At 59.6% G+C, this 11,307-nt stretch overlaps 1 protein-coding gene across 1 annotated transcript; it reads right to left on the bottom strand.

Annotated features, from left to right (window-relative positions):
• Nucleotides 1–286: 286 nt before the first annotated feature.
• Nucleotides 287–7,627, bottom strand: CA4 (carbonic anhydrase 4). The gene is made up of 8 exons (XM_055400293.2): nt 7,472–7,627; nt 3,688–3,741; nt 2,764–2,919; nt 1,953–2,098; nt 1,747–1,833; nt 1,393–1,456; nt 934–1,100; nt 287–604 (listed from the first exon to the last, which is right to left on the bottom strand). The coding sequence occupies exons 1-8, from the start codon at nt 7,527–7,529 to the stop codon at nt 410–412; spliced, it is 927 nt and encodes a 308-aa protein (XP_055256268.2). The 5' UTR covers nt 7,530–7,627; the 3' UTR covers nt 287–409.
• Between the last annotated feature and the right edge of the window lie 3,680 nt (nt 7,628–11,307).

Here is an 11,307-nt window from a genome sequence, read left to right on the forward strand (position 1 = left end):
ATAAGTCTCCAGGCCCAAGGCCCCTATCCTGGCACCCTCGGATGGGTTGAGGAGAAACAGGCAGCAGTAGTTGTGGGAACTAAAAACAGACTTTCCCAGCCATCCAGTGGCTAAGAACCTGCCTTCTAATGCAGGGGACATGGGTTCGGTCCGTGGCTGGGGAACTAAGATCCCACCCGCCACAACCACTGCGCCCAAAAGGAAAGATCCCCAGAGACACCACTAAGACCCAACAGCAAAAAAAAAAAAAAAAGTGAAACAAAAAAACTGCGCAGATTTGGGAAAGTTTTTTTCCAAAAATAGATCCATATTTTAATCACCATCGAAGTCCACCCTGAGAAGCCTGAGGGACAGAGGCCAAGCCCTCTTAAGGGCTGAGAGCAGAGGTCAAGTGTCCAGGAGGGAAGGGTCACCGGAGGAAGCCCACCGTCAGGCAGGCGAGCGCAGAGGCCAGCAGGGTGGGCAGCGGCTGGGACAGCAGCAGTCCTGGGGACCCGGATCTGAAGACCTGGCGCTGGCCCAGGCTCTGCTCGGGCCTGACGTTGTCCGTCATGTTCACCCTCTGATCGTGGTCATAGAACAGCTTCTGGGAGAAGGCCAAGATCTGTGGGAGGGACAGGGCTGGTCAGGGTTGGCCCTGCTCACTGCGTGGCCTGGCTGAAGTTCTCACGCAGAGGAAAAGGAGGGATGCAGGCGCTGGGCTGGGGGCGGGGTGGTGGGAGGGGCTCAGCTCCCTAGGCAGAGGGGACTCGCGCTGTCTCTTGGTTTGGAGAGCGCATTGTTCCTCTTCCCACCGTTGTGTTATCAGAGAAGAGTGCTTCTCAAGCTTGAGCTGGCATCCGCCTCACCTGTGGGCTTGCCGGGCCGCTCCTGGGACGGCTGGTTTCCCAGAGCTGGCAGGGGAGACTGCACCCTCGGGTGGGCCCTGTGTACCTGGTCCCTGTGGAGCTGTATTGGCTCCTGGAACACGGTCCAGACCACCTTCTCGTCGCAGGTCGGTGTGGTGAGCGAACCCAGGTAGCGGAAATACTGCCTCAGTCTCTCCTCCTTGGGGAGCAGGTCGAAGAGGCTGACGTTCCCTTTCATCGTGGTGTTCATATCTGCAGGGACAGAGGTCACCCCTCACACACCTCACACCCCCCACCATGTGGACCTTCCTTTAAAAAAAATATATATATATATTTATCTGTTTGGCTGTGCTGGGTCTTAGTTGCAGCATGCAGAATCTGCTTCCCTGAGCAGGGATCGAACCCAGGCCCCCTGCACTGGGAGCACAGTCTTAGCCACCAGGCCACCAGGGAAATCCCTGGACCTTCCTTCGTAGGACAAGGTCTCCACGCCCACCCCGGCTCCTGCGACCCCCACCTCCCAGTCCCCGCCATCCTGACTCACTGGGTCTGGGGATGTCAGACAGCGCCTCCACCAGGGGCTGGAAGTTCACATTCTTGGATCCGTCCTGGAATGGGAGGGAAGGGGCCTTAAGAGAGGCTTGTGGGGGAGCGGGGTTGGGGGTGGGAGGACCACCAGTTCATTCTCCCTCTCTGGGGTGGGGGTGGGCGGGCAGGCAGTTTCTAGGACGGGGACCCTGAGAGGCTCTGGGATCCCCACGGCAGGGGTGGGGGGGCTACACAAGTCCCTGAGTAGCAGAGGGGGCGTCCGAGTCTCCCCAGCCCCCTCCTGCCTTGCTGGGATCCCGGCGCCTGAATCTAAGAGCCAGCCCCTCCGGCCCTGGGGGTGGCGGCCCACCTCCACCATGAAGGCCAGCACCGCAATCTCGTCTTCGGCGAACTGGTTCCCGGACGGCCCCTTCTCTTTCTCGTGCACTATGTGCATCTGGTCAGGGGCGAGTGGGATGGAGAGAGAGGCCGTCAGAGCGGGACCGCCCTCCTCGCCCAAAGCAAGCATGCCCAGGGCCCAGCCAAGGAGCCAACCCCCGGGAGGAGGTCCCTCACCTCCATGGCAAAGCGCTCCCCGTTGAAGGTGTGCTCTGAGCCCCGATCCATCGCCCTGGACCAGTGCAGATGCAGCTGCTTGGCCTGGTACCGGGTGCTCAGTCCTCCTCCAGTGATCGAGGCCTCGTCCCCCAGCAACACCATCACTGGAGGGCACGGGAGGGTGCAGGGTCCTCGCACCCACGTCCTAGCCTCTCCCAGCCCCCATCCCGGCTCCCCCCAGGCAGGACCTTCTCTCCTATCTCCCTCCCATTCTGGGCTGCGGTCCTGAAGGGACAGGGCTAGTGGCACAGCCTGGCCCCTCACTGCCCACCTCTCCCTCTGCACAACCCCCACTGCCCGCCTAACATGCGGCTCAGCCTGGTCCCATCCCTGCTTCAACCCCGTCCATGCGTGGCGCCCCAGTGCTTTCAGGGCAGCGTCCAAACTCCCCAGCCCCCAGCCTGGCTGGCTGACCCTGGGCTGGCTCTGTCCTGCATGCACACGGGGCCACACGCAGCCCCTCGAACACCCCAACTGTTGCATGCCCCCGTGCCTTTGCACATACTGTTCCTTCTTCCTAGAGCCTGTCTCTGCCCCACCCCAAATGCTCTGATTGGAAATGCCACTAGCGCGTCCTCTCCTTTCCCAGGCCCACCCTGCTCTCCCTCTCTAGCCCTCCCCTCCACGCAGGGCTTGTCGGCCCCTCCCCTGGCAAAGGTGCACCTCCCAGGAGGAGCCCAACCCTCCAGTCCTCAGGTAACGTGGGTCCCGAGACCAGGCACCCATGCTGCCCTGCCCAGGGTCTCCACCTCGCATGTCCAGTGCCCACCTGTGTGCCCATTGTTTTGCACGGTCCACTGGTGCTTCCTGTCATAGCCAGAGAAGGAGAAGCGCCCCAGGTTTGGGTCCAGCTGAGTCTTGGCTGTGACGATGTTGACGGGGGACTGGCGGTTGTTCTGGCAGCTGCCTTCCCACTTGTCTGGCTCTGAGCAGGGAGGGAGGGATGCTGGGAATCAGGGGCGCCTGGCACGAGGGTCTGGGGCCCTCCGCCCCACTCAGGTCCGGCCAGGTTCAGCAAGGTCCTCCCCTGGCGGCCAGCAGACTGGGCTGGGGGATGCCCGGCATAGAACTCCGCCCTCTCCCTCCTTCCAGGCGTAACGTGGGACGGGCTGGGACTAGGCTGTGAGCTCTCGGGTATAGGACCACCTCGGATGCTCAGCTGTGAAAGGCGAACGTTGGTGACACCTGCTTCCTGGGGGTTCTGAAGTTCGAAGGAGCTGGGTGGCAGAGCGAATGGAAGCCGTGGAGTCCCCTGGGAGGGCCACTTGTGAAAGGACCCCAAGACCTGACACTGAGCCTTGTCCGGGCACTGGGGGGCAGGCAGGCGCCCCAACCCCGCACCCCGGGGAGCCAGGCTCCGTGTGTCTGGACCTCTGACATTGGGGGGCAGGGCGGGGGCGGGGAGTGCAGGCCACTGAAACCGCAGAGAAGGCAGCAAAATGTGTTCCTCCCTTTGATGCTGCTGCTGATTTATTTCAAAGGACGGGGGCTGACTTCTTAGGTGACAGAGGTGATGACAGGAGGTACAAGGAAAAACTCTAGTCACTCTACATCCTGATTCCTGAGCACCAGGAGTGTGTGTGTGTGTGAAGCTGATATCTGCCTGTGGCCACCACCCCCCTCATCCTTCCCACCCTGCCTGGGTCTCCATTTCTGCCCTGACGGTCCCTACCCCAAGGCTCCCCGCACTTACCCAAGCAGGTGTAGTTGGAGGGCTTGGCTTGGATCTGGTAGCACCAGTGCGACGCTGGGAGGGAGAGAGGAAGGGCGTGAGGCCTGAGCAGACACGTGTCAGTGTGGCTCTGTGCCCCCTCTCCTAGGACAACACACCCACGTTCAGCCTGGTTGCTTTCCCAGAGCTGATGGGGTGATGGGGGAGACTAGGCTAGCCCCTTCCCAGAACACACCCTCTTGCACTGTGTTGACCAAGAAAGGCACCTAGGCCTTCTCCCCTGTCCCACCACCTCAGTCCTGGTGAGGGTGCTGACCTTGCCTTCTGATCCCCAACTCTGCCTCAGGACAGCAGAAACAGCATCGCCCCGAAAAAAGGCGGCATCACGAATGTAGCGCCCTAACGAGAGGTTTGGCAAGAGGACTAACGCACAGGGAAAGCCTCTCCTCTGTGCTTTCCGCTCACCTGTCAACATGCAGCTGCTCTAAAATCAGTCTACTGATTAAAAAAAAAAGCCTGGGCCAGCAGAGGGGACGAAGCATTTGATCACAGCTGGAATTCTTAGGTGGGCCACTGACTTAGGTGGGTTTAGAGATAAGTCACTTAATCTCCCTGAGCCTTAGTTTTGCCATGTGTAAAATGGAACTAACACCACCCACTCAGAGGATGGCTGCTGCTGCTAAGTTGCGGACACTGGAGTGGGTTCAGAGGATGGCAGGGAGGATTAAATGAGAGACGGGAGAGTGTTCCAGGCAGCCTGGTATTTAGTCAAGTCCTTCCCTTTCCCTTGCCTCCCTCCCTCCCTCCCTCCCTGCCCCCTCCTGTCGGGGCACAGATGGCCAAAGTTAAGGAGGGGCTGAGAGGAGAGAAATGAAGTGAGCTGGAAAGAACTCAGGGATGAGGAAATTCCTAAGAAAAGCACAGCTTCTCCAGCTCAGCTTGCGCTAAGGCCTCTGAGCACGTCCATCCCCACCCAACCCCATCTCCTCTGGGGTCCTTGCCATGAACGTGAGATGGGTTAAGGGACAGGCTCTCAGTGGGAGGTGGGAGGGAGGCCAGCAGAGTGAGCATCTAGAGGACCCTGCCCCCCCACCCTCCCCTCCCCACCCCGCCCCCACCCCCCGCCACTATCCCTGAGAGCCACCTTGGGTTTCCCAGTCTCCAAGTTCTGTACTTTGCTGGCACAGCCTCTTTCAGCAATGGAGCAGCCCTTCAGTGTCTTCCCCAGGCCAGCCCATGCCCTGCCTGGGACAGGGCTCTACTGCCCCCGGGACTCTGCATCTGGGCAAGCCCCACAAGAGGCAGCAAAGGGTAGCGGCCACTTCCCTTGCAGGCCCTTCTCTGTGCCCGGGCAGAGGTCCGATGCTGGAGCCCATCACCTGGCCTCCAGTCCTGCTCTGAGTCTTGCTTCTTCTCTGCAGCAGACTTCCTTAGCTCTTCTGAGCCCACTAGCTTCCTTCCTTCTCAAGGCAAGAGGAGCTGCCTCGGATCTCCCAGACCCAGTGTCTGAAGATACACTGGATGGGGGGTCAGCTGCGGCCATAAAAGGCTCCCTCGTGTCTCCACCTCTCAGAGGTCCCGACAGCACGAGGGGCCACTAGAGTTAAGCAAGCCCTTCCCTGTAACTGAAGCCCAGTGGGAAGGGCTGTTTCAGGGCAAGCCAGACCCGAGCCAGGCTCCTCAGGACCAGGTGGAGATCCCCGTTGCCTCCCCAGAGCCCATCTGGTCCAGCCTGAGCTTTTTTAAGGAATTTGCTCTTCCCGCCTTCTGGCTGCAGCTACTGGGATTATAATGGTGACCTCTGATCCAGCATCTTAATCACACAGACTTTTGACCTGCTTGGTTGAGTGCCCTTGTAACTACCCTCTTCAGGAAGCCAAAGCCAGAAAAAATGTGATGTTGATGAGGCCAAGGCCAGGGTCATGTCTGTATCCAAAGGCTGAATGTAGGGGCTGGTTTTTAGGCAAGAGATGGCAGGCTCAAACCAGCTCAGGTTCTGTGCTGGCTCATGAGCGGGCAGCCCTTGCAAATGACTTTCAGCCCGCAGTCTCAGGCCACTTCCCAGGGGGCCGGGGAAGGAGAGGAGCTACTCGCAGAACTCTGGGTTCTGCCAAGTCCCTCTGCCCTGACCAGGGATGGAGTGAGGGAACTAAAGGCCATTGCCAGTCACTCAGCTCCGGCCCCCCACTCTCGACTTACCCACCCCTCCAGCCCCCTGCTTTAGAGATGACTGAAGATGTTCCCTCTGGTGAACCTTGCTCACCCCGCCTTCCAACTCCAACGGGAGGGAGGGATCTTGAAAACCAGCTCAGCAAAACCCAAATATGCCCTGGGCAAAGTCTCAGGAGCTCCTGGCTAGGTCTGGGGCTCTGCAGGGGCCTGTGGCCCTCTCCGCCTCTCTCTCCAGGGCAGCAGAGGCCCTGGGGACTTCAGTGTGCAGCCTGGCCACCCTGCAGCCTCAAGCCCCCTAGGAGATGAAGCAAGGGACAGCGCTCGGCATCGCCCAGTCAGAAAACCCCACCACTTCTGGGGCGCACAGCTTGTACGAGGGGGTGGCTGAGAGAGGCTCCTGGCTTGCTGGGCCCAGGCCAGTGGTAGAGCTGTCAGAGCCATGTGGCTGCGGAGCACCTGCCATGTGCCACAATAAGCACTTACACCCACTGCCTTACTTGAATCCTTAGCACGGTACCTGAAGTCAGAATTACTTTCTGTTTTGTAAGTGAGGAAACTGACTTACCCAAGGAGGAAGCTGACTTACCAAGGAGGAAAGTGACTTACCCAAGGCCATATAGCTACCCGGCAGCCACATTAATTGCAAAGCCGTTTCTCTTTCTATAAGCCCAGCGGCTTAAGTAGGTTTCAAACCTCCAGTCCTACATACAAAAATGTTCACATCCTGCCTTCTCTCTCAGGATGCCTTTCACGTTCGCACCACGGGCCAGCTAAGTCTCTCTTGAAAGAGGCACACACACCTTCTTTCTCTGCTACTGGGGTGGGGGGCACCCTCACCCTTGACTCACTTTCAGGGCGGAGCATTTAGCTTTAGAGAGGAGATGCGGCCAGGTGGACCCCAAGGACCATCTGAGGGGTAGCTGAGAAGGGAAATGGCAGATGGGGGCCTCCTTCCAAGGAGATGGTTCCTCTTGGGGTGTGGAGAAGGTGCCAGATCAGATTGGATCCCCGTGCCCAGACGCCGGAGGCGCCTTCAGCTTCTTATCAAATATTAACACTCCTCTCCTGCCACCTCCCACCTAGGCGAATAATTAAGAGCTCGGCCTCACCATTAATCTTTAAACGAGAATCACCCTGGCCGGAAAGACCGGCTTGGCCGGGACCTCGGGTCTACGGATGCCCCCCGCCAGGCTCCATACACGGCGCTGGAGGTGAAGGGTGCTGGCAGCCTCCCGGGGGCAAGGAATCAGGGCAGAAAGCGGCGATGCCAGGGCCCCACCGCACTCAGTTTGTTGCCCTTGGTCCGAGCCGGGGGTAGCCACCAAGCACCGAGCGCCCGCGGGATGGACAGCGACCCACGACAGACCGAGGAGCACGAGCAAGGGCGTGACGCGCCAGAACGGGTGAGAAGCGGAGGCGTGCGCGGGGCCGCTCGGGGGAGCATCCTTGGCCGCAGCCCGCACGGCGCCGGGAGGAGGACCGCGGCCCCGAGCCCCTGCGCTGGCTCCCCGGCGCCCGCCCGCCCCGCACGCGCCGCCGCATCTCGGGCGGGCGCAGCCTGGGCGCGGGGCTGGAGCGCCCAGGGGCCACTGAGGGGCCACCGAGGGGTCCCCGGGCCGAAGCCCCCGTTCACCTGCGCGGGCCCGGGGCGGGGCGGCGGCGAGGGCCAGGAGCGCCAGCAGCAGCCGCATCCTGCGCGGGAGCCGAGCCGGGGGTCGCGCACCGAGGAGGTCGCCGCGGCTGCCGCGGTCATGCCGACCCGGGTTTTATAGCGGAGCCGCAACGGGAGGGAGCCCCGACAGCAGGACGCGGGTAGCGGCTCCTCCCCCTGGCGGAGCCTCCCCTCCCCTGGCCCTCCCGATCCGAGCGCCTCCGCTCCCCGACTCGCGCTCCCGCCCCGCCCGGGGTCACCTTTCCACCAGTGCGCGGGGCCCCCTCACCTACCTGCGCCGGAGGCTGCAACCTCCTCCCGGCTCCTCCCCACCCCACACCTGCTCTCCTGTTGGGGACCGGGAGAGCGACGTCGCAAGGTACCTGGGCCACACAAGGGTGGGGCCCCGGATTCCTGCCTTGGATCACGTTGGACCCCTGCGCCGCCCTCTCGCCTCGGGAGCCGCCCGCGGGGGCGCTTGGAACGGGCCGGGGTTAGGGGCTGGGGGAAAGAAGCTAACCTTCGGACGGTAGCGGAGTTGAGGGATGAGCGAGGCTGTTTCTCGAATCCGGTGTTCCCCGAAAGCGGGGCTTGCTTCTCTCTCTCCGGCAGTGACCGCCGATTCTCTGGGTCTTATCTGTTTTTCAGCATCTCTCCCAGGCTGCTCCACACTTAATTTCTAAGCAACCCAAAGACTGTTCTAACACAGATTGAGGAGGCCTGTGAATTGCTGTGCGAGGGTGTATGTGATGGCCAGCGCTGGGGATGTTGTGGGGGCAGAACTGAGAAATGGATTTCCAAGGGGCTCAGTGAGAGAGGAACTGATGGGATCACAGGGGAGGGGCTGGCTCTCTTGAGCCACCCCCGCTCCCCGCCCCCAACTCCCAGGGAGACCCCTGAGATAAGATGGAAAGAGAAGAGACTGGGGTCTGAATGGACCTCTCCTTATCTCGTCTGTCAGAATCTTCAGAGCAATTTCGGGAAAGGAGACTTTCCTTGAAGGAGGCTCTAGCTTTTGGGGAAACGGGGCTGGGACCCTCCCTAGAAAGGAAGCTGCCTCTGGTCCCAGGAGGGCCGCTCCCTCGCCTGGATTTGGCCCGGGGGCTGCAGGAGACCCCTTCATGGCTCTAGGTACTGTGTGTCCTACATGGGGTGGGGGCTTCCGTGGGAGTGTCAGAAGCTCACTCGGACTTGGGTGGGCCTGGGCCCCCTACATCAACAGGAAGCCCCGGTTTTCTGGTCGAGTCGCTTGAGTCGCTTCCCCATCCGCTGCCAACCTCTCGGCCCCCACCGGCCTTTGAACCTAGGTGAGAGACCTCTGAAGAGGCATTGCCTCCCCCAGAACGATCCAGGCAAAGGGGCTTCCTCCCTGGTCTGAGTCCTGGTTGACTCCCCCGACCTTCTGGCCCAGGATCACACAGCCTCCCAGAGCAGCTTTGATCCTCAGAGAGGGGAGGGGAGAATGCACAGGAGGTGTAGAGCCCTATTGTCTGCACTGCCTTAGAATTTAATCACCAGCCTGGGGCTAATGATTAAATAACCAGGCGGGGGAAGTGATTTAATCACAAGTCAGGGGAAGATTCCACACCCTGGGGGTCTTCTCTGGAAAGTGGATCTGTGGTCACAAGGCAGTAAAAATCTATATTTTAGGACTGGGGAATGGAGCGAGGAGAAAGTCTATTCCAAGGAATGAAGTCTACTTCAGGAGTCCCTGTAACCCCAAGCCAGCCCCTCTCACAGGCAGGAGAGAGACTTGAGAACCTTCGGTGCGACTAAGAGGCCACTGACTAGTGACTTTAGGTTAGTGCTCAGTTGTGTCTGACTCTGCAGCCCCATGGACTGTAGCCCACCAGACTCCTCCGTCCATAGGATTGTCCAGGCAAGAATACCGGAGTGGGTTGCCACTTCCCTCTCCCAGGGGGTCTTCCTGACCCGCGGATGGAAGCCTTGTCTCCTGCATTGGCAGGCGAATTTTGTACCACTAAGCACCATCTGGGAAGCCCCTGGTGACTTTAGAGGCACTTCAAAGTCCCTTTGGGAAGAGGAAGCTGATTTCAAAATAACCCTGCTCCCCTCCAGTCAGGGCTCCCCTTAGTAGGACTAAGCTGAGGGAGGAGAACCACACCCCTGGGGGCTGTTCCCTCTGAGGCTTAAGGTGGTGGGGGGCAGGATGTTAAGGATGGGCATTTCCTCAAGGCTGCATCTTTAATCACCGGCACCACCGAGACTGCACCATCTGTGACGCAGGAACTCAAGGTGGGGGGGTGGCTCCTGCTCTGTCATCTGACTCCAAGGTTACACAAAGCAGGTTACCTTGTGTTGTCAAGGTCACCCAGCCTGTACCCCTGTCCTACCTGCCATAAACTTGTTACCTGTCACTGTCTAGGTCACCCTGGTCCTAGCTCCCTTGGAGGGGACAAGACCCCCTCATTACAGCAGGAATCATAAGATCAGGGATGGGCCCGAACACATCACCGTGACTTACAGGGCCCATAAAGCTGCCAGCCTTGGGCCCAGCAGTGCCAGCCCATCACAGCCTCGTTCCTCTTACTCCACACAGGATCCCCGAGTGTCCTGTGTTCAAGTCCCCGGTCTTCCTTTGACTCAGGGATGACCTTGGGCAACTTTCCTGCTCCTCTCTGATTGCAACTTCCTCATCTATAAAGTGGGGAGGATAACCCTGCCCCGCTGACCTCTGTCAATAAACAGTTATTAGGCCAGAGCCTGCCCAGCCCAGACTTTCACAACCAGTCTCCTGGTGCCCTGCCTGGGTGTACCTGCTGGCACATTGAAGATGCAGAAATGAATCACAATTCTCATCCTCTGGGGGTTTTCGTGCCATGGCCCTGTCTGGATCGGGAGGGAGGCACTGGGAAAACTATAGGGCTTCGAAGTCAGACAGCCCTGGATCACTCCTGGCCTCACCCACTTGCTCTGTGATATCAGCTGAGCCTCAGTTTTCTTTATCTGTGAAATAAAAACCATATCCCCATCTTCCTCCTAGGTTTCTGATTCTCGTCATTCACTGTGAGAATTCAGTGACTAAAGCCTGAGAAGGGTCAACCCAGCCCTGGGCACATTAGCACATGTCACCGTGACCTCTAAGCAGAGGTCCTTTCACCTGGATTGAACGTGATCCTAGACAGGCATGGATGTGGCGTTCGGTGGAGAGAACACTGAGGTCGGACCAGAGAGGGTCCTCGGCCACATCCCAGGTCCTCCTGGTCTCCCAAGACCTCAGGAGGGGTGGGGAAGGCTGAGGGGCAAGGAGGGAAACCCCAGCCTTGGGGACCCAAAAGAGGGAGATTTGGATTCAACCTCCTAGGACTCTGATGGGCCTCGGGTGGAGGCACAAGGGGGCAAGATGCTGCAGTCCTGGTGTCCGTAGGTCAGAGGAGGACCTAGGATGTAGCCCTTAGCAGGAAACGACCAGGAGGCCTGTGGTCAGGGGGTGAGGTGGGCAAATGGATAAGGCAGGAGATTAGAACAGGCTTTGGAGCAACACTGCCCTGCATTCAACATCCCCGCCTCCCATTCACCCTGTACTCCCTCAAGCTCTGTGTCCTGATCCGGAAAATGGAGACAAAAGCAGAAAGCAGGGCCTCCCTTCCATGGGTGCGATTAGGATTCAACTAGAGGATGCTGGGTAAAGGGGCTGGCAGAGGTTCAGGCACATAGCAGGTGCTCAATACACCTCGGCCGTAAGCAGAGCTATTACAGGTAACAGTAGCAGATGCCCATGAGGTTATGGGAACCCAGAGGAGGGCTACCTGGTCCAGCCAGTGGGAGCTGGGGGACGCTTCCTGGAGGAGATAAGA

Source organism: Moschus berezovskii, chromosome 20 (genome assembly GCF_049115385.1).
Source record: "Moschus berezovskii isolate FMDL1 chromosome 20, NW_MosBer_1.0, whole genome shotgun sequence".
Taxonomy (NCBI): Eukaryota; Metazoa; Chordata; class Mammalia; order Artiodactyla; family Moschidae; genus Moschus; species Moschus berezovskii.

Coding starts and splice junctions, on each gene's coding strand:
- CA4 (XM_055400293.2), bottom strand. CDS start 7,529: ATGCGGCTGCTGCTGGCGCTCCTGGCCCTCGCCGCCGCCCCGCCCCGG. Junction 2,099..2,763: donor GCAAAACAATGGGCACACAG/GTGGGCACTGGA, acceptor CGTGCCCTCCAG/TGATGGTGTTGCTGGGGGAC. Junction 605..933: donor TACAGCTCCACAGGGACCAG/GTACACAGGGCC, acceptor TCCCTCCCACAG/ATCTTGGCCTTCTCCCAGAA.